General features: G+C 40.1%; 1 protein-coding gene across 5 annotated transcripts in view; it reads right to left on the minus strand.

The window, feature by feature from the left end:
• TRPM3 (transient receptor potential cation channel subfamily M member 3) overlaps positions 1-21,655 on the minus strand; it is a 502,889-nt gene that overhangs the window by 234,462 nt on the left and 246,772 nt on the right. For all 5 annotated transcript variants that reach the window (XM_030293212.1, XM_030293204.1, XM_032595678.1 and 2 more), the window contains exons 4-5: positions 13,192-13,405; positions 9,640-9,764 (exon numbers count right to left, since the gene is read on the minus strand). In XM_030293212.1, the coding sequence (XP_030149072.1) occupies positions 9,640-9,764; positions 13,192-13,405 (339 nt within the window). The remainder of the gene's footprint in view (positions 1-9,639; positions 9,765-13,191; positions 13,406-21,655) is intronic.

Raw genomic sequence — 21,655 nt, forward strand, 5'->3', positions numbered from 1 at the left:
TATGTGATGACTATTGGGCTGGCTTGAGGAAACATATAATCCTGCATCTAAGGTAATGTCTCTCACTAAGTGTTCAAATTCTACGTATTGAAAGAAACGTTTTGGTTGGTAGTTTGTCATAAAATAGAGGGTTTGACTATAATTTCTGAGGGCTTTCTACCTGTAGGATTGAGTCTGGACAGCCTGTGTTGAAAAGTACATTTGCTTCTTCCAAGTGAGTACAGAAAACTGACACAAAGGTGGTCCACTCATGTCCTAGGGTCTCTTTTCTTTGGTGGCCCTTTCCACAATGCAAGAGCAGGGTGCTCATCTGCAGCTCCTTTCCTGAACAGAACTGACTTGAGCTAACCTGGATTTTTGAGTCATCAATCACAGGCCTTGGGCAATCCCTGAACTTACAATCTGGTGAGGTATGTATCAACATGCCCCTGGCAAGTAGCAGGCTAAGGGACGTGTGGCACATTGAATCAGCCTTTCCCTCCTAACAGCACTATGATTTCACATTAGGCAGGAAGAAAAGTAGCGTTCATTGACCGTTTATTATATGTCAGGTACTGTGATAGACACCTTCTCATAGATTAATCCATTCCATGCTTATTTTATAGGCAAAACTATAGATGTTCAGAGAGGTAAAGTCTCTTGGCCCAAATGTGCCCCACTAACACCCTTCCTCTGACTCTATGCAGCATGTAGAACTTATGCTCCTATGCAGGCCAGGAGGCATTTAGAGGGAAGATGGAAGGCCCAACCTGATTTTAAGTTCATAAAGGATATTCTGATTGGTTTTGCTGCTGGACATTTCTGCCACGTGGCTCAGCTGAGCGCTAAAATCCTTCTGACAGCTGATGAGATGATTTCCAGATGGGTCACCTAGAACTGCATAGCATGTAGGGGTCAGGAGAAGCACTAGCAGGCAGCGAGATGGGGTCTGTGCTTTGGAGAAAGAGAAACAAAGGGGTGGGACAAGGTTCTCTTAGGATCAGGCCTGAGTCTCTGGGAGGGATGAGGGGATACTGTTGAGACATGGGCAGCAGCCTCTGTGTCGGAGATAAAGGAACAGGGGGGCTGGGAGGATGAGATGAAATACAAATAAAGGAAAGCACTGTGTGTCCTCAAATCATAGCGAGGTCTGTGCTCACAGGGACACTGGGCTCGTTATTTCCTATTCAGCCAGCCCGGTGGTAAGTCTAGGGATAAAGCAGGGTCATATGAAACCCAGATGCTGCCTCCAGCCTGGCAATCCAAACAAGAAACCAGCAAACCCAGGGATCTATCCCGAAGAGGGCCCAGATACCTCAGCTGCATATTTCCTACCAAAATCCACAGGATGAGCAATTACATCGTTCCACAGCATTTTGAAAACATGTCCCTCAACTCATGGGCTTGCAGAGGGTTACAGTGTCCTCATTACAGGCTTTCTGTTCTAATGGGCTCACTTCCCTTTGCCCTGTCCTTAGGGGAGCCATGGACAATCCACATGAAGAGCCTACTAGCAGTGGGAAAATGACCTTGAGTTCTAAAAGGGGTTACTTGCTTGAGAAGTCACCACATGTCAGTGGGGTGATTTTAATATATGTTAAAAAATTCTCTGAAAATCTTCCCTTTTGGTCTGTGGTGGATTCAGTGACTCACTTCTAAGAAATAGAATAAAACAGAAGTGATGGTGTATGACTTGTGAAACTAGGTCATAAAAGGGTTCCTTTCAGCTCTCCTGGATCATTTACTCTGGGGGAAGCCAGCTGCCATAATAAAGCTGCCTTCTAGAGAGGTCCACATGGTGAGGAACTCCTACCAACAGCCATGTGAGTGAATCATCTTGGAAGAAGGTACCATATTCCCATTCGATCCTTTATATGATGCAGCCCCAACTGATATCTTGACTGTGACCTTAAGGGAGGCCCACACCAGAACCACACAGATAAGCTGTTGATACATTCCTGATCCACAGAAACCATGAGACAAGAAATGTTGTTTTAAGCTATTAAGTTTTGGGGTAATTTGTTACACAGCAGTAGACAACACAACAGTATATTAATGTTATGTTGAGACTTCAAAACGTATTCTCTCCTCTCTATTCTGGAATCACTGGTGCATCGTAATTTCATGACCTCTAGAGCCCCCCTGCATCCTTCCAGGGCTCCAGTCAGCTTTGGGGCTGTGGAGGGGCTGCCATCCTCCACTGTCTCAGTGCACCTGTCTGACTCCTCACACCATCTTTTCTCACTGGGAAGATGGTCTGACTCCCTCACCTACACAACAGCTAGTTGGGTGACCCTACACAGGTTGTTACCCTCTGCATCTCAGAGTCTCCATATGGAAATAGAGATTAATGATGAATATAACCACCTCAGTGGGGGTACTGTAAAGATTAAATGAGATCTAAAACACATATATGCATTCAAATAAATGATTGCTATGATCATGGAGAAGTCAGACTGCATCGTAGGAAAGGATGTGGTCTTGGGAGCTGGATGGCCAAGGCTGAAATACCAGCTATGTGACTTATTAGTCATGTGAGATTGGGCAAGTTACTTAATCGTTTTGTGTTTAGTTTTATCATCAGTGATACGGAAGGATGAGAGTGATGCTAAAAGCAACAACTTCTGAATGCCATTATAAGAATTAAATGGTCATCTGTGATGGGTGCTGACATTTTTAAGCTCAACAAAAGTGGTGCTTTTATGACAATTGTTGTTGTTGTTGTTATTATTATTATTATTATTATTATTATTATTTCATGGATAAATGCTAAACGTCCAGGCTGACACTTTAATATCCTGCCACCAACGCTTTGCTTACATACTCTTTTCCTTCTTCTTCAGTTACAAGGATGCAGATAGCTCCTCTTCCCTTTAGCTCTGGACCCCATCATCTTGGGGCCGATCCAGGACATATTTCCTCAATTATATTCCCACTACCTTTATTTTCTCCCCTACCACCAACACATAAACAGACTCAAGTCTCTCCCTTCTTGAAGAAAAAAATCTCACAAATAACGGCTCCCTTCAGCTCCTCATATCACTTCTCATCAGAGCTAAACTTTGAAAAGGTTAGTTTCTGTTGGCTGTCTCTACTTCTTCCCCTTCTCCCTCTTCGACCCAGTGACTTGAGACCAGTCCCTTCATTGTTCTTCGGAAACAGTTTTGACTGGTGATGCCAGTGACATCTGTTTTGATGAACGGTATGAACATTTCCACGTCCTCATCCTCCTCAGCCTCTCAACTGTACCTGACATTGCCCTTCACTCTATCCTCCTGGAGCACACTTTTCCCTTGGCTTTCATAACAGCCTCTGGTTTTGCTTCTACCTCTCAGCCCTTCTTTTGGTTTCCCTCTGCCTAACCATTAAATATTGGACACCACCAGGATCCAGGTGTAGGCCCTCCTTTCCTTTACTCTACATACACTCCCTTGGTGATCCCATTCACCACAATGGCTTTAATTTTCATCTATATGCAGGTGCCACTTGAGTCTGAGGGTATAGCCAGATCTTGCTTCTGCGATTCCACCTCATACTGGAGGTTACTGTCCTGCTGGACATTTTCACATAGATATCTCAAAGCCAACTTTGAAATCAGCACATCCAAATCCAAGCTCAACATTGTCATCACTGAAACAGCAGTTCCTATGTCAATGAATGTAGCCTAGAATCTGAACATGGTCCGTGGTTAGCTAGCGTTAGCTCCTGTATAACTGCAACACACTTGGGTGAGTCTCCTTGTCTCTGAACTTCTCTTCTCGAATCCTCTGGATACATCTTATATAACCTAGTCCTGGAAGTCCAATAAATTCCATGTGAGAACCACTACTGGAAGGTTTTCCTAGCTCACAATTTGAAATCCTGTTTGGTTTGCCTGAGAAATAGGTGACAAATGCACTATTAAACCTCAGTTTTGGGGGCCTGAAATATAGAGATGGCATCAAGACAACACTTTCCAATTAAATATAAGAACTGTTAAAGGTTATAAAATCCTGAGAATAAATATATACTTCAGGGGGAAATAGAAGATATCATTGAAAGTCATGATAATCTAATAACCACATAAGATGATGTGTTGGAAATCTTCCCAAATACAATTTTATCCGCAAGTTAAAATGAAAAGTGCTTTGTCTTACAATCATGGTTAGATTTTTAATTTGGCATGTATTTTGTTAATCTAGATTTGAGAAAAGACAAATTACAAATGATTCACAAACTGTTCAATTACCTGAAACAATTCTGGTCAGACTGTTTTCTAAAGTAAGGAAATATAAGGCTAAAATGAGTCATGGAAAAATCATAATTCAATGGAAATTCTTTCCTGACTTTATACTGGGGATATTTTCATTATCTGTTCAGATAGAAATTCTCTAGGGACAAAGAAAATAGTTCTGGTCATTCTTGTAGTTTATTTTTGAGTCCAATTTACAGGCATAAGATAGTTGCCAGTCTCTCAACTAATAATAAAAACATCATTAAATATTTTCTTATAGATCACTTGGCATACTATTAGTTAATGCACCTGGGTGGCTCAGTCGGTTGAGCATCCAACTTCAGCTCAGGTCATGATCTCACAGTTTGTGAGTTCGAGCCCCACATTGGGCATTGCTGTTGTCAGCACAGAGCCTACCCCAGATCCTCTGTACCCTTCTCTCTGCCCCTCCCCTGCTTGTGCTCTCTAAAAAATAAATGAATATGTATTTTAAAAAAAAGAGTATGGGCTTTGGAGACAGTAACTCTTACTTAGTTTTCTTACATAATGATACATACCTCATAAGCCTAAGCTATGCAATCACAGAGAGTTCAAACAGGAGCTCAATAAGTTCTAAGTACTACTATTATGATTATGCTCATACAGATTGTATAAATGTAGAGCAAGTATTTTTGGAGTCCACTTTAAGATGATGAAATCAACTCTTACAGAGTTAAGTCACACGTCAATGCCTCACCTTCACACCAAATATCGTATTAGTGGCCGATAAGAAACAAACAAAAATTCAATCTCTAATTTTGAGGAACTTTTACCAAAATTGGGGAAGAGGAGGTCTGTAGGAGAATTACAATCATGGATATGACATTATGGGTGAAGTTAGTCATGGAAGACATCTTGGTGGAGGTGAGCCTTGAGCTTAGTTTGACTCAAGAGTAGATTATGGGTTGTAATAAGAGAATGGGGCAGTAGGAATCATATGGAGAAATGACAGAGTAGTGAAACTTAATACTGAACAATATTCACTTTCACATTTAAAGGCAGGGTAAAAAATTATTACTGTCTACAATATTTGTAGCCTTATTGCTCATCAAATTCTGTTGTTTTGATCTATTAATTGGAGGTTTGGTTAAATAGAAGATATTTAAACTTGAAGAATCAAGGGTAGTTCATTCCTCAGTTGGGTGGACCATGCACCTCTCAAAAGGGTTACAGAAAGACTTGTTCTCATTCCATTCTTCTTTGCTCCCATATCCAACACATAGAAGCTTTACCATTCACCTCGACCTTAAGTTGCTACATAAGAAAATAGTTTTATATTTAGATGCTTGGTTAAAAAATGCCCTCATTATAGTTACTAAAGTATAATCAAGCTTGGGGGCCTGTATGGAGATGAAACTGTGGTAAAGCTGTGAACTAGGTAAGATTTGTCATTATGTTTTTTTCTGTAATGTCAATTTTCCTTGTAGCCTGAATTTCATCATGCCCAATCCATCTTCATGGTCTGAGCACCTCCCACATGTGAGGCTCTAAGTTGAGCTGTGAGAATCCGAAGCTAATGCCCTATATCTTCAAAGTCTAACCTAAAATCTAGCCAAGAGATCAGACGTGAAGCGAGGTAGATGCTTAAGAATATCTAGAAGCAGACCCAAGGGCAAGTTAATCTTTCTTCTTTATGTTAAGGGCTAGTCTTTGCCTTTATAGTGCCATTCCAAAGGGGTAATCAATGCTAAGGTGAATAGTAAGTGCCTTGTCTACAACTTGGATCACTAGAATATCCATAGAACTACTTGAGTGTTCAGCTTCTCAAAGTGCTCATCTGAGGGCCAGCCCCACAGAAATAAAAAGATCTATATTTTCTCTCTGTCTGGAAATAAACCTACTGTAATAAAATATTTGGCATATGAAGTAGAGCCTTTCTTTTATCCTATTTTTATTTCATATAAGTTTCCTGGATTTCCCTTGAAAATTATTTTGTGCCACCTCAACCTTATTCTGAAATCTACACACAGACTAGGCCAAAAATACAAATCATTTTTTTTAAATGAATGCATTTTGATAGAATTCTGAAGTGGTAAAGATTTTTAATAATGTGTTAGTATTTTTCCCTCTGATACCTGGTGTCTGATGCTAAAAGGTTTATTTTCTTGATGTTTATTATATGTAGGTTTGGCTATATAAGATGAAAGGAAAAGGACAGAAGGCAGTAAATTAAGCTAAGCTATGGAAATTCTTATAACTACTTAAGAAGCTTATCGGACAAGACTTCTACTTCAATGATTTTGGGGGGACATTTCACAAGTGACCACTAACTAATACTTTATTCAAATGCTTCTTTTTAGGACAACCTGGCACCATATTCCTTTTTAATCATAACATTAGAAGAGTAAACACATATACAAATTTCCCTCAAACTGTGTCATAAATCAGGTACACCAAGAGCAGCATTTATGGTCTGAGTAATTTATAATGTGAAAAACAAATTCGATTACTGTTCAAGACCCTGAGAAAGCCTATGCATATTCCAACTCCCCAATTTTGAGGGGGAGGGTGGGAATATACAGAATGATTGAAATTCAATAGACTTTGGTCAAAGATAGTAAGAAACTAAAATTCACTGTTTTTCCTGTGTTCTTTATGATCTGTCAATGTCAGTCCTTTTCTTGATGGTCTCTGCAGGGTTTCACCTGGATCTGTGTGAGCCACGGTGTGCCTCTATCAGGCCCCTGTGAGCAGGGAGAATGAATGTGCACATTTTACTGAACATGAGTGACTCCTACTATCCTCTGGGGTCAAGGCTATTTTTTCACTGGGAAGTCAGACAGTGCAACTCAGCCTCACTGGCTTAGGCATGTGTAAGTTCCTATTGGCGTAACACTGGGAAGAAATATGGGGAGAAAGAAAGTAAGTAAAAAGGAGGAGCACAAGAAGAGGTGAAATCAGAGGAAAAGAACGCGAATTGGAGGAAGATGAATCAGGGGTCATTTCTCCAACCATGCAAGGCAAGTAAATGCAAAGCAAGTACTATCTTTCTGCACTCATATAGAATTTACAAGACACACAAAATGACACAAAAAGGCAGTGGGCAAATGTTTAGGCAACTGAGGTAATTATTTGGTTACTCTATCTTGAATAAAGAAATAAGCAGGTGTTTATTCATAGTTCATCTGAATAAGAAAGTTCCAAAATGGTTCCCCCCCCCACCTCAAAAATTGAATAATAGTAACTCAGGTTTACACTAAGACGTCCTGAAGCAATGGACATTTAAAAATGACTTCTGAATCACATTTTAAATAATTAACTCATTTGTTAACAAAATGCACTATTAAGTACTTTTGGTACCAGGGGTGCTTCAGCGTATTCGAATTCTCTAAGAAATATATTTGCTCTAGTTCATAAGCAACTTCAAAACCAGCTTGGAATCTGAGGCAAGGATTAACTCAAGTATATTTCATCAAAGACTAGTTGCAGATACTCTGAAAAAAATTACTAATGCTTGTTTTTCTGGTCAGTTCTGCCTACATATCACTTTGGAAATTGCTGCTTGAGATACTCAAGGCATGTGTGTTGTAAAACAGCCAGTAAGTTTTAGTTAAGAGGATAACACACTGATAAAACTAGGACCTCATTTCTTACCCTCTGTTTTTAGTAAATTAGTGTTTCTACATGTAATTTGGTAGCATCGATATGGACACCTCTTATCACGTAAAGGTTCTGAAGGATGTAAAGAGTGTTTGTCTACTGTATTTCATGATGTTTGATTTTTTTTATTCAAAGTATTTTGCATTGCATTAAAAATTGCGTATGTTTGATTTCACTCTTACGTGGAATTTAAGAAACAAAACAGATAAAAATAGAGGAAGGGAAGGAAAAATTAAATAAGAAAAAAACAGAGAGGGAAGCAAACCTGAAGAGACTCTTAACTATAGAGAACAAACTGAGTGTTGCTGGAGGGGAGGTGGGTGGGGGAATGGGCTAAATGGGAGATGGGCATTAAGAAGGGCATTTGTTGTGATGAGCACTGGGTGTTACATGTAAGTGATGAATCACTAAATTCTAGTCCTGACACCAATATTACACTATGTTAACTAACTTGAATTTAAATAAAAATTTGGAAGAAAAAAATTACACATGTTGTGTTACATTAAATAAGATGCTTTCAGGGGCGCCTGGGTGGCTCAGTTAGTTAAGCGTCCGACTTCAGCTCAGGTCATGATCTCATGGTTTGTGGGTTCAAGCCCTGCATTGGGTTCTGTGCTGACAGCTCAGAGCCTGGAGCCTGCTTCAGATTCTGTGTCTCCCTCTCCCTCTGCCCCTCCCCCGATCACGTTCTGTCTCTATCTCTCAAATAGAAATTAAAATGTTAAAAAAAATGTTAAATAAGATGGTTTCAGTGTATGGCTGCACAATAGAAGAAGCAATTTAAGACCCATCAATTCTCAACCTCTTTGATTTTTTTTGGCTCAGATACTTGGAAAAAAACTACTTAGCACATGTGTTACACTTCATGGCAGGCCTTGATTAGGAAGGGAAGACTATATTGATCTGATGTAGAGGTGCAACGACCAATAGTTTATTGTAAAAATTATCAGTGGAAAAAGCAGTGAATCAAGTATGGCAATTAGAGTTTAAGCACAATTCCTATCAGTGGAATTTTGAGAAGAGTTATATAAGAGAAAGTCTGGTGGTTAGTAGGAGAGAAAACCCTCTCAGGGAGTTTGTGGATAATCTGTTTGTGGTAAACAAAACAAAAACAAGACCCTAGAAGAAATGGAAGTAAGATGATGACTCAGAAAAAGTAAGATAAATTCTCTCTGGCAAAACCCTTTGACTGATCAGTCAATGTGTCGCTCTGGACCTGAGAAAAGGAAAGAGAGGTTGGCACCTTGCAGAGTATGGTCAAGGGTTTATGAGTAGTTTCCAAAAGGAAGATCTAGAATGACGCCGTGCACACTCCCTGCACAAGCAGGGAAGCCACAGCTTGAATGGAAAGCATCTTCCTCTGTGGCTTTCCTGAGCTAGTGGAAGGGCACTCAAATAATAAAGAAGCTGGAGACTTGGGGCGAGAGGGTCCCCATTTAATATTGCAGTCAATGAACTCATGCTGCTCTATGTTACCTGGTGTTAATTCATCTTAACTGGACTGTGTCATGAGAACTAGCAAGATTTGATGGGTGAGGAAAGACCACTGCTTGATTCAAACCAAGAGGATAGTTAGTAAATCTTACTTCAGACCTGTTTTGATCATAAGAATTGACATTGGAGTTTACAAAGACAGATTTTGGAAAATACATGGTCTTGCAGTAAACTATTCCTAACATGAATTTCATTGTGGGAGGTGGGGGCTAAGAGAGTACTGTAATATGCATATTTTGAATTCTCATTTTATTTTACTTTTTTGATATCACCTTTAAGAAAAGTCACAGACAGGGGCAGCTTCTAGGACTTACATCTCTTCCAATGAGGTCTTCTTGGTTTTCCACAATTCCCCAGGGGGCGATGCCTATGGTACATATCTTCCCTCGAGACTTAGATGCATGGTCCTTCAGGGCATCCCCAACATGGCGAATAACACCTAAGAGGAAAAAGAGAAGTATTACTCTTTTTTTTTTTAAAGCAATTACTCGCCATTGTTCTAAAGGAAACTGTGATAAGGGTGGTTCACAAGGTTATACACAATGAATATAAAGTTTTGACACATTTCTACATGTGTTCAGAAGAGAACATAAATTTATGGCTCTAATGTCAGATACATTTGCAGGACTTGTATATGAACTCTAGCAATGCATTTCTTATTCTCCTTTAAATTCTTTTTTTCCTAAGAAAAAAAATTAGAAAGCATCCAATGTCAAAAAAAAAAAAAAAAGAGGGGTCCCTGGGTGGCTCAGTTGGCTAAGCATCTGACTTAGGCTCACGATGTCATGGCTTGTAGGTTCGAGCCCTGCATTGGGCTCTGTGCTGACAGCTCAGAGCCTGGAGCCTCCTTCAGATTCTGTGTCTCCATCTCTCTCTGCCCCTCCCCTGCTTGCACTCTGTCTCTCTCTCAAAAATAAGCAAACATTAAAAAAATAAAAGAAAAAGAAAGAAAGAAAGAAAAAATTGAATACAATTCTTTAAACTTAGGGAATCTTTTTCTTGTTCTATAAGCATAATGATGTTAGTATGACTAAGAACCATTGCCAAGAGTACATCCTATAAAAAAGCACCATGCTTAATATTATATTAACTCTATACCAGAGTTTGTGTATGAGTTAGGGTCACGCAAATAGAGTAGTTACTTAGCTCAGATTTTGTTAACCTTTATTTCATCTTCCTATTTATCAACATATAAGGTGGAGATCCTACTTACAAAAAAACCCTTGGCATATTACGTGGAAAATTTATGTTGAAAATATATAAATACAGCTTTTTAGCTTCATCAATGAAAGTGTTTTCCTGTCCTGTCATAAATGACCTTCCACATCACTGTGGCCTTCCTCACCGTAGTTAAAATGAAAAAAATCAGTTTACAAGATGGTACGGAACCTCTTATCTGTTAATAAAGATAAATTGCATTTAAAAAAGATGCAACTTCTAATCTGTTAACCTCCCTCTCAAATAATCATTTTTTTAATAGACGATATAAAATATCTTTTCTAAGAAAAGTTATTTCCACTTATCAAAATTCCACCTATTCCTCAAGGAAAAATCCACACCTCGTGCCATCTCCTATATGAAAGTTCAACTGGATTTGATTTTTTCCTCCCTTTGAACAGGATTGCAGTTTGCATATCTCAAACAGTGCAGTATGTTACCTAACATATTCTTCCGTGATGCACAATCCCACACGAGGCTGTCTCCTCTAAGGGCAAAACTCCTTGCAGGGAAGGTTGGTGGGGGGGGGGGGTCACTGTCTTACTTCATCTTTGTATGTCTCACATGCTAGCACAGAGTAAGGGTTCTAATACTGCATGAAACTATCAAAATGCACCAGGAAATTTAATCATGAGAGAGGACACATTTATGTGGATCACTCCATTCTGAAATATTCAGAAGATCAAACAGAAATACCCTCCTTTAAAAAAAAAATCAACTAAAACCGTGTACATAACACTAATCCATGTTGGGATATGCTGGCGTGTTGATAAGAATACAATTTCACTTTGTAGCTTATCTAGGGATCTTCTAAAATAGAGTACCGGTGAAGAAAAACAAATGTAAGAGTCAAGCTGTGAATATCAGTATTCGTTGTGTTTCCCTATTCACATGCAAAACTCCTTTCAGGGCCCATCCTGGACAAGAAGTTTAACTTCCTATGCCCTCCATCAGCCACAATTCTATTGCCGCTTAGGTAATGTGGGATGCCATCATTAGAACTTCACTTTGGGTATTGGATTGAACACCAGCCTGGAGTGAGGCAGAGATGAATTCTTTGGTTTATTACAGAATTCATGCTGTAACTTCTTTTGATACGGGGTGCATTTCATAAAGGAAGAAAAGTAATAAACAGTGCTCTGAGTTCCCAGAAACAGAAGATTGTTAAGAGTTTCTTTGGAACCTTTAGAAACCTTTGAGTGGGTGTGTATATGAGGTGCAGATTATGCCAGGAAAGCAAAACACTGAATAATCACAAGTGAACGATGCCAGCTAAGCTGAATGAAAGCAGGAGCCTAAGGCCTGAACAGCCACCAAAAGCTAATTGCTTTGTAGATACTTGATTACTACAAAACAAACAGCAAAGAGCTGACACAGAGCATTCTAAGATCATGTCAGTTTACAGACGGAGTCAGGATTTCACGTAACAATGAGGAGCGGGGCCGTGTGCAGAGTTCACTGCTGAAATGTGCCTACAGGGTTGCAGGCTGAGCCTTCACATGTTCTAGGTATTGAGGAGAATTCTGAGGGCAGGTCTTGGTCACATATCACCCAAGCTGCGAACAAATGAGTAAATAGTATTGAGATGAATTCGCTGGTCCAGGGTTATGTTCAGACTGCTCCGCAACTCCACACTGCACGGAGCCTGGAAACAAGTCTGAGTGAACCTGCTACACTATCACTTGTGTACTTCCAATGGGCACTTCTGGGGAAGTGTGTCAGGCTGGGGAAATATGTCTGAGCAATTTACAGGCATCCATTCCATTATCGGCTCCACATTAATAATGTGCTGCATGTAAGCCCTTGAAGGTTTGGGAGAATTGATTTGACAGCCTACCTGTATCACAATATAGAGAAACTCATTTGGCAGGTAGAAAAAATTGCTTGGAATTCAGAGTGTGATGTGTCTTCTGTTGGAGTTGATTTAATAAACTATTTAAAAAATTTTGTTTAATGTTTATTTATTTTTGAGAGACAGAGTGTGAGTGAGGGAGGGGCAGAGAGAGAGAGGGAGACACAGACTCCCAAGCAGGCTCCAGGCTCTGAGCTGTCAACACAGAGCCCGTTGCAGGGCTCGAACCGATGAATCGTGAGATCATGACCCGAGCCAAAGACGGACACTTAACGACTGAGCCACCCAGGTGCCCCTTAATAAACTATTTTAAATAATAAACACACAATTCTCCAGATGTTGCCGTCACAATTTATGTCCCTGATAAAATGGGCATTTTGCAAAATTTAGAGCTACGTTGCACCAGACTTAAAATTACTTAAAGATCAGACACAGAGCTTCCAAATTTAGAGCAAAAGTTATTCTTTTGCTCTATTACTGGATACTTATTGGCAACTTGAGGTACTGAAAATATCCTGTGAAATTCCATTAGTCATATTTACAAATTCTGGATAGTCAAGTATTAAATAGCCCAACCTGCTTCCCAGGTGTAAGTAATTCTTCTTGGTTGAAAACTAACTGTATGGTTATGTGTGGGTTAAGGGAGGGCAGAAGAATCTGTGAGAGGAGGGAGAACGTGGACACATGGGGAAGAGAGATAGATGTGGGAATGTCAACATCGTTAGCCCTAGGAGAAAATGATCTTAGGTACAACATTCTCATGGCCTTAGGTTGCCTCGGTCTGACTTCCAGTTACCTGTGTTAACCCCTCCAGTGAATATCCACGCGCCGGTTGTCATGGCCGCTTTGATGAGACCTTTTCCAAAGACTTGCTTGAGTTTTGGCTGGAGTTCAAAGTTCTGCAGGCCCCCGTGCACAGAGATGAGAAGCTTGGGAAGCTCCAGCTGCCATTCCTTGGTCATCAGGTGTAGGAGGAGATCAGGTTTCGTATCGAAGGATACTCGCACGTACTAGAACAAGAGTGGCCACCGATTAGGGAGACAGGGCAGGGCTGGCTGCTGGCGCTTATTCTTCCCGACTGCAAGGATAGGTGTAGCACGAGAAGAAAACATCTCCTAAAACAGCTGATTTTTGAAAAGAGGCAAATCATTTTCTTTACCACGAGAGTCTTCGTTAGGTGAAGGCATTTGCCACTTTTAAAGGTGTTCTTGAAATTGTGACTTATTACAGACTTTAAAATTGTTCGATTTTCTAAAATGCACTGTGAGCCCAGCTTTGCCCAGTTATACCAACTGGACGTAGATATAGATGTTTCTGCGACCCTGTCACTTTGAGAGGTTTTGAGAAATTCTGCAGTTCTACATCATGTAATACGAATTTTAAAATAAGGCAATAGCTATCTTTATTTAATTTACAAAAACTGAATACCAAACATTTCTTTATCTTTTAAAGAAGACAAGTGACAAAAGACGTGCCCATTGTTCTTGTAGAATAATCTTAAAAAATGAAAGTGTGTATCAGATTTCAAGGTGTTAGCAGATGCAACTGGAAATAAGCGATACTAAGTATATATAAAGGAAATGCTATAAATACACACAATGATAAACATCTATATAATCATATACATGCTCATTTAGATCTCAGTTTAATTATATAAGGACTTCCATCTTTAGCTGGAAACAACTGAAATATCGGGCAAATACATTTGAAAGCCTTTTGAAATGCATTGCTGAGCGGGCATTTAAAGAGCAAACATCCAGATTCCCAAAACAGAGTAGAAGCTGGGACCTCAGGAGACAAGGAAGGACCAAAGCAGGCTTTGGACTTGAGGGTTTCTCCTCAACTCTGCAAAACGGCACCTGCTTTCCTGGCATCACGCAGGATGGATGAGTCTAATGGGGGACCCCAGGTAAGCTGGGACACTGTTTCAAAGGGCTCCACTCTCAAGTGTAAGGAGGAAAAAAGTAAGAAAGTCTGATGTACAGAAGAAGACAGCAAGGAAGCCTGCCTGCTTCTACCTTGTTTCTGAGTGGATGGGGAAAAAATTCCCCTCTGATTATATATAAACATCCTATTTATAAACAAGGGGGGCTCTCAGGACCCCTGGGTGACTCAGTTGGTTAAGTCTTGGACTTCAGCTCAGGTCATGATCTCACAGTTCATGAGTTCGAGCCCTGTGTCAGGCTCTGTGCTGACAGCTCAGAACCTGGAGCCTGCTTGGGATTCTGTGTCTCCTTCTCTCTCTGTCCCTTCCCCTCTCATTCTCTCTCCCTCTCTCTCTGTCTCTCAAAAATAAAATAAACATAAAAAAAATAAACAAGGGGCCCCCTTCACACAGACTTTGATCCACAATGACACTATCAGTGTGGTTTGAAAAACACCAGACTATTTAATTTGAAATGGTTCTGGCTGGGCAGTGGTTCCAGATAACAGGAAGAAGCAAATGCGGATCGTTTGTGGAGGAATGCATCCTCAATCCAGCGCTCAGATAGTTCCCATTGGAAAATAAGCATGTCATAGTAAAAAATAAATAAATAAATGAAATGTATTGCACAAGGAAATAAAGCAGTATGAGTGAGAACCAAAAGAAATAACAGATAGCAGAGTAAGATCCTCAAAGATATTGAAATATTCAGAGAATATAAAATAGCTATCTTTAATATATTAAAAACCTGAATGAGATTATTGAAGGCATCAATGAGGAACAACAGACTATAAGACCAATACATTTGAAAAAGAATCAAAAACAACTTCTAGAAATAAAAATGCAATAATTTAAATGAAAAATACAATGGAAAAGTTAGGCTACAGATTAGACACACTAATGATAGATCCAGAGAAATAAGCCAGATGCAGCCTTAAGAGACAAAGGAATTGAAAACAGAAGCAACATTGAAAACCTTGGAGCAGAGCATCTGAATTCTAGATGGAAATAAAAGAGACAGGGAAGAACCAACACTTGAACAGATACTGGCTGGGAAATTTTCAGAAATGTTGAAAGATACACATTCTCAGATCGGGGAACGTCAGTGAATCCCAAGCAGAATAAATAAAAACAAACCCCACTCAGCGACACCTCACAGGGAACACCAAAAGAAGGGAGGAAAAATTCAAAAGCCACTAGAAAATAAGACAAACCACCTACAAGGAAACAGTCATTTTAAGGCAGAAGGTCTACTCCTCAATGGCAAAAATGGGTGCCACAAGCCAGTGCCTTCAATGTGCCAAGAGAAATTATCTGTCAGTGTAAAATTCTATATTCAGCGAAAATATCTTTCAAAGATGAGAGCAAATTATAGACATTTTCAGACTACCCAAACTGAGCATTTATCTCCGACAGACTTCACTGAAGGAAGTTTTAAGATACATACAGCAGGGAGAAATTACATGATCCCACACGGACGATCTGGGATACAGGAAAGAATGGCAAACAAAAAAATTAGCAAACACACTGTAAATCTAAAAAAGCATTGCCTGTATAATATAAAATGATGATAATATCTAATGTGTGGTGGGAAGGGAAAGAGCTAAACCAGTGGATATTACAGCATACACGTGAGTTGGGAGCAATCAGCATTAAAGCATTCTAAACTCTGTATGTCCTGTGGGAGAGAAAAGAAAGGTACTAACTTCGGAAATTGTTAAGTATTCACCTTGAAGTAGTAGAACCACGAAAAGAGCAGACGTGCACGCAACACAAACATATGCTTTTAGATGTATAAGTAAAGAAAGTTATACAGGAGATGACAATTTATTGCAAAATTTTTGGATCTAAGAGCCCCCGCTGTTGCAAAAAAAAAAAAAAAAAGTTCAAATTATGTCAATTCTTTTGTTAAAGCCTATTTTAAATATATTTGACTGAAACAAGAGGCAAAGTAGCTGAAAACATGAAAGCAGTTGACAAAATAAACTGCATCATCCAAAAATACCAAGGAGCTAAAGTTTCCTATGTACCAATACCAGAAATCCAAAGAGGTGTTGGGATTTAATGAGCTGGTTTTATATTGATTTAATCTACGTAGCAAAAACCAATTCCAGAACAGAAAGAGTAAAGGTTGGCAATTTTAGCTAAATACATTATACCAAGAGAATAGTAACTAGAGTTTACAATGTGTGAATTGGCGTAGTTTACACACAAGCTTTCCTGCAGAGGATAAGACCTTTCTGAGATCTACCAACAGAAATTTTCAGTAACAACAGGCATGCGTTTTGGTGCCACACGAGGAGCTTTGGGGCTGAAGGGTGGGTATTGGAGTGGTAGATGCAAACACAGTGTTTCTTAAACAAAGGCTATGTTATTGTTTCTCTACTATTACATTTATTAGCTCACTGAGTGACTCTATGAAAAATATCTAGATAACAAATGCTATAAGATCAAAGAATAAAGTGCTTTCTGTCCCCATGCACTGAATCTATGCCACTTGAGTAGTTAAAATTTGGCAGCTCTGCTGAATTGACTTTATGTCATTTTGACTAATTCCAGAAAGGGGTGTTTAGTGAAATAAATTAGGACTGGGACTCACAAGGCTTCCCAACTAGACAAACCAAAAATGCTTAGTGTGGGAGATGATAAAAAATTGCTTTTTTAAATTACTGTTCTCTTATTCACCCTCTTACACCTTAAAAAAAAGAGAATAAAAAAAGAACCTCATAAAAGTGACCAAAAAATCTACTGAATGTATTAAAATTCCTTTTGAATTAGCCTAATATTTTTCCCAGTTAAGGAAAGCTTGCTCATGATCACAGAGCTCTTATTACTCTGGTAAATGCTCTAGTAGGGAATGAACGACCTTGAATCACCTTGTCCCCTGCTCTGTCTTACAGATGGGGAAACAGAGGCACTAGGTGTCTTGTCTGTGTAAGGTCACATTGCTGGTAGGCCCTCTTCACATATTTCTCTCTGCTCTCCCTTTCTTAACTCTGAGAAAACAAACAAACAAACAAACAAACAAACAAACAAACAAACACCCTAAACCCCAAACCAAGACCCTTGTGTATTTACTACACTCCTGCAACATACATTATTTCACAGACTCCTCCCAGTAATGACGAGGTTGGTATCATCCACATTTCACTGATGGGGAACAGAAAGGATCCATCAGGTTCAACCAATAGTAAGTGGTAATGATAGGGTCCATAGCCCAGGTCTGCTGACGCCAGAGTCCTTGCTCTTGACCTCAAAGTAAAAGTGCCCTTTCCACCTACCGTCTCCTTTTGCTTTATCTATAAGGAGTCCCAAAGTTCTAACGATCCATTTCTGAAATGAATGTTTTCAGCCAGGGCTTTCCCTCTATTCCTTCAGTTGCCACTTTAGGAATACATTCTCCTTACTAGGATGTCAGTTTGGATTATGCCAACAGCCTCCAAACGGCTTCTCTAACCCCTCGTCCTCAACAAGACACCGACAGAGATCTTTCTCCAATTCCTTTTTGGTCACGCTATTTTTCAGTTCAAATTGTTACATTATATATAAACTCTAATTCTGCCTGTCATGATCCCCCACAATTTAGCTTGACCCCACCTAGAGGTGTTCCCCACTTCTCTCTGCATTTGGCTAATGCTGTTCCCTAAATCCTAGAAAACCCAGTTCCTCTCTTTGTCATCTACAGAAATCATTCCCATCTTTCAAAGTCTTTTACTTACTTTGCCTAAGAATGCAAGCTCATGTTGAGGCAGCATATCTATCAACCTAACCCAACTGGATTTTTTTTTTCTGGTTGTTTCTTGCACGTGTCTGTTTTCTCTGCCCGTGCTGCAAGATCTTTGAGGGCAGGCACTGTGTTTGACTTGACTGTGATTTTTGATCTTTCACACTGGCTATGAAGTAGTCAGTCTTAGAAATCAAAGGGAACTTAGCAATATCTTGGCCACCATGGCAACTAGAAATCATCTAGTTCAATTTTTCTGCTTTACAGGGCAAGACAGTAGACCCCTAGAAGATGAGGGACTGAGACCTGAGAGCTAGCTGTCTAATAATCAACCACTCACGTAATCCATTATTTAAGCTACTGCTGCGGTGCAAAACTCTCCGGTGAGCTGTGCTTCTGAAACATTAACGTGCACAACTTGCCTGGGGACCTTGTTGGAAATGCAGGTTGGGATTCAGTAGGTTCGAGGTGGGGTTTGATGTTTTTTATTTCTCACTAGCTCCTGGGGGACCATGTAAGAAGCAAGGATTACAACTCCTCCCCAGACCAAAGATTCTAAGTGGTGTCTTGGGTTTGTCATTGGGCCAAAGGGAAGAAAGAACACTCAGTATTTTACATGAAAAATCATAGAGAAGAATGGAGGAAATACTGGAGGAATTATTCAGGTGACAATAAATAGGAAAGTGCAACCATTTTCAGACTACCCAAATTACCTCCAACTACCTGACCCTTGGATAATAAAAGGCAAGAGTCTTTTTCTTTTTTTAAAAAGGAAGAATTTAGGGGCGCCTGGGTGGCGCAGTCGGTTAAGCGTCCGACTTCAGCCAGGTCACGATCTCGCGGTCCGTGAGTTCGAGCCCCGCGTTGGGCTCTGGCCTCATGGCTCAGAGCCTGGAGCCTGTTTCCGATTCTGTGTCTCCCTCTCTCTCTGCCCCTCCCCCGCTCATGCTCTGTCTCTCTCTGTCCCAAAAATAAATAAACGTTGAAAAAAAAATTAAAAAAAAAAAAAAAGGAAGAATTTAAATGAATCAATTAATTGCTTTTTGTCATTGTTATTGTTTAGTAACTCAGTAAGTGGTTTGGGGATAAGAGGCTAATTAAAATGAAGGGATACAATGACACTGTACAATTATCTGAAGACGTCAATTTTTAAATTCTACTCTTACACCCATAAAAAGCAAGTTAGTCAGTGAACTCTCCAGGTGCTTGTAATAGAACAGCTAACTCATGTGCCGAATCAGCAGCTTCAAGGTCATAAATGGTTGTTCCCAGAGTAATTAATAAACGGTCAATGTGATTTGAAATGAGGAGCTCTCTTGGTCGTCAAGATAAGCAGTTTTGACTGTCCACATGTGAGCTCATTAATTGCTAAGGGATCACCTTACAAATAACAAGAAATCTTCCTTGTGGGTATACTAAATCTGGTCACCTGGGCATTACTCTGATGTGGTGAGTGATATGTGCTTCCATTTATAGATTTTCCCATCACGGGCAGCGCCACACTGTAGCATCAGGCACTGGTGCTCTAAGACATTTGGCCAATCTGAGCACCTTCTCTTGTGAAATGCTGGCGCTCCTGACCACCTCACAGGACGCTAGGAGGATTAAATTGTGGAAACTCACCTGGTGTGGGAGAAAAACCAATACATGTAAATTGAATACAGGTTACACTCACCTTTTAAATTACTTGTGCATACGATGGGATCCAAATATCTGTCCTTTAACTCTTTAGTGGATATGTTAAAGTAGCCTTTTGTTTCTCAACTCAGAGTTATCTGGGGAGTGACTGGTGCAGCTGTTTATCTATATCTGTGCATTTCTTTTTAAAAAAAAAAATTTTAATGTTTATTTGAGACAGAGAGAGAGCATGAACGGGGGAGGGTCAGAGAGAGAGGGAGACACAGAATCCGAAGCAGGCTCCAGGCTCTGAGCTGTCAGCACAGAGCCCGACGCAGGGCTCGAATGACGGACCACGAGGTCCTGACCTGAGCCAAAGTCGGACGCTTAACTGAGCCACCCAGGCGCCCCTATCTATCTATATAAAAGCACCTGCTGAGAGCAAAACTACCACCTCTGCTCTAGGCTGCCTGGCCCATCCTTCTCTCATGAGCCCTTAGTTCCTCACTTTATAATTTCTAGAGATAAGCTGAGCTCCAACCAGTTGCCCATGCCTAGAATAATCGTCTTCTTTTCCCTTCTATCATTAGTGCCCCTGCCTGGCTGATGGGTGATGAGCGGATGACATCCAGGCCAACACCTCAAGAATGCTCTTCAGTAAATAGAGGTTTGATTTAGTTGAAATTGTACCATTTGATCTGTTCTCAGGTGCTTTGGAGGCCAATGCCTCCAGCATGATTTCCAAAAAGAACACATATTTTGAAGAGCAAACCACCAACTGGTAAATTAAATTGTGAGAGACGATCATTGAAAACTACGGATTTCTTTTGTTTTTGTTGGAAGGGCTCAGGGCTTTGGTAACTGAAGCCTGAGTTTTTGCTCTTGATTCTAAAGGTCTCTTTGGTAAAAGCAGGCGACTTCACGGCAGCTTTTGCTAATGCCACTCTTCCTGCTTCTTTACTAACAATGTTACGATTCGTTCATCAGAACAGGACTCAACTTTACCATGGCCTCACTCCCCACTCATGCGGGGCTTGTAGACGTGTCACAGACTAGACAGCATCGTTCTCCCTTTATAACACCCAGGGTGGGCAGAGGCTGGGTGTGTGTTGTATGTGTGCGTGGGGGGTGGGGTGGGGAGAGAAATAGTTGTTACTACTCAGAGAAGTCTGGGGCTGTTTACTTAGGATGTAGTAATTCTCCTTGTGGTATTCTGGACTTGAGAGTGGGTGGAACAATTTGGCTCTGACAATGAACGAGTGACCTTTTCAGCCCTAAATTTTTACTCACGTAACTTTGCCCAGTTGTCTAAATGAAAATGGAAAAGCTGCAGAATGATAAACCTGGCTACACTCCTGGAAACGATAAATGACAAATCCTAATACTGCAAAGCCATCTTTACTTCTGGGAAATTATCCAGTGGTATTTGTGAGTAGCGCTTGTTCAGAGTAATGGAATTACCACTGCTAACTCTATTTGAACACTTACTTTTAAAGCTTTTCTTCCCAGGCTGTAGGGGGAAATCTGGCCTAGTTTTCTTTATGTTGGGAAAAGTGATAAGCATCATTTTATTTTTTTAATTCTTGTAGCCACATTCTTAAATGAGTACTTTTAATTAAAGCTGTGGCCAAGGAGACCATGTCATATCAGACTGCTAAGATAATTTTGCTGATACTGGCTCTCTAAGTCTCTGGCATGGTTAGTTTTGCAGTGAGAGTTTAATACTGGTGGTGGTTCAATGCATGTACAATTCCCTAGAAAGAAAATACTTGGAAAACAAATGTGTCGTGTCACTGGTTACTGCATTCCTGGTTTGATGACCCACAAAACTTTGGGAATCAAAGTGCCATTGTAATTTATTCTGTATTGTTTTTGTGATTTCTCGATGTTAGATACCGGGTGTTTCCAGGTCAATGGTGCTGGCTGATAAGCCAAAGCTAAAGGTTTAGTAATATAAAACTTCACTGAGATAGAAGTAGATCTCAAGGCGGTGGT

Source organism: Lynx canadensis, chromosome D4 (assembly GCF_007474595.2).
Source record: "Lynx canadensis isolate LIC74 chromosome D4, mLynCan4.pri.v2, whole genome shotgun sequence".
Lineage (NCBI taxonomy): Eukaryota > Metazoa > Chordata > Mammalia > Carnivora > Felidae > Lynx > Lynx canadensis.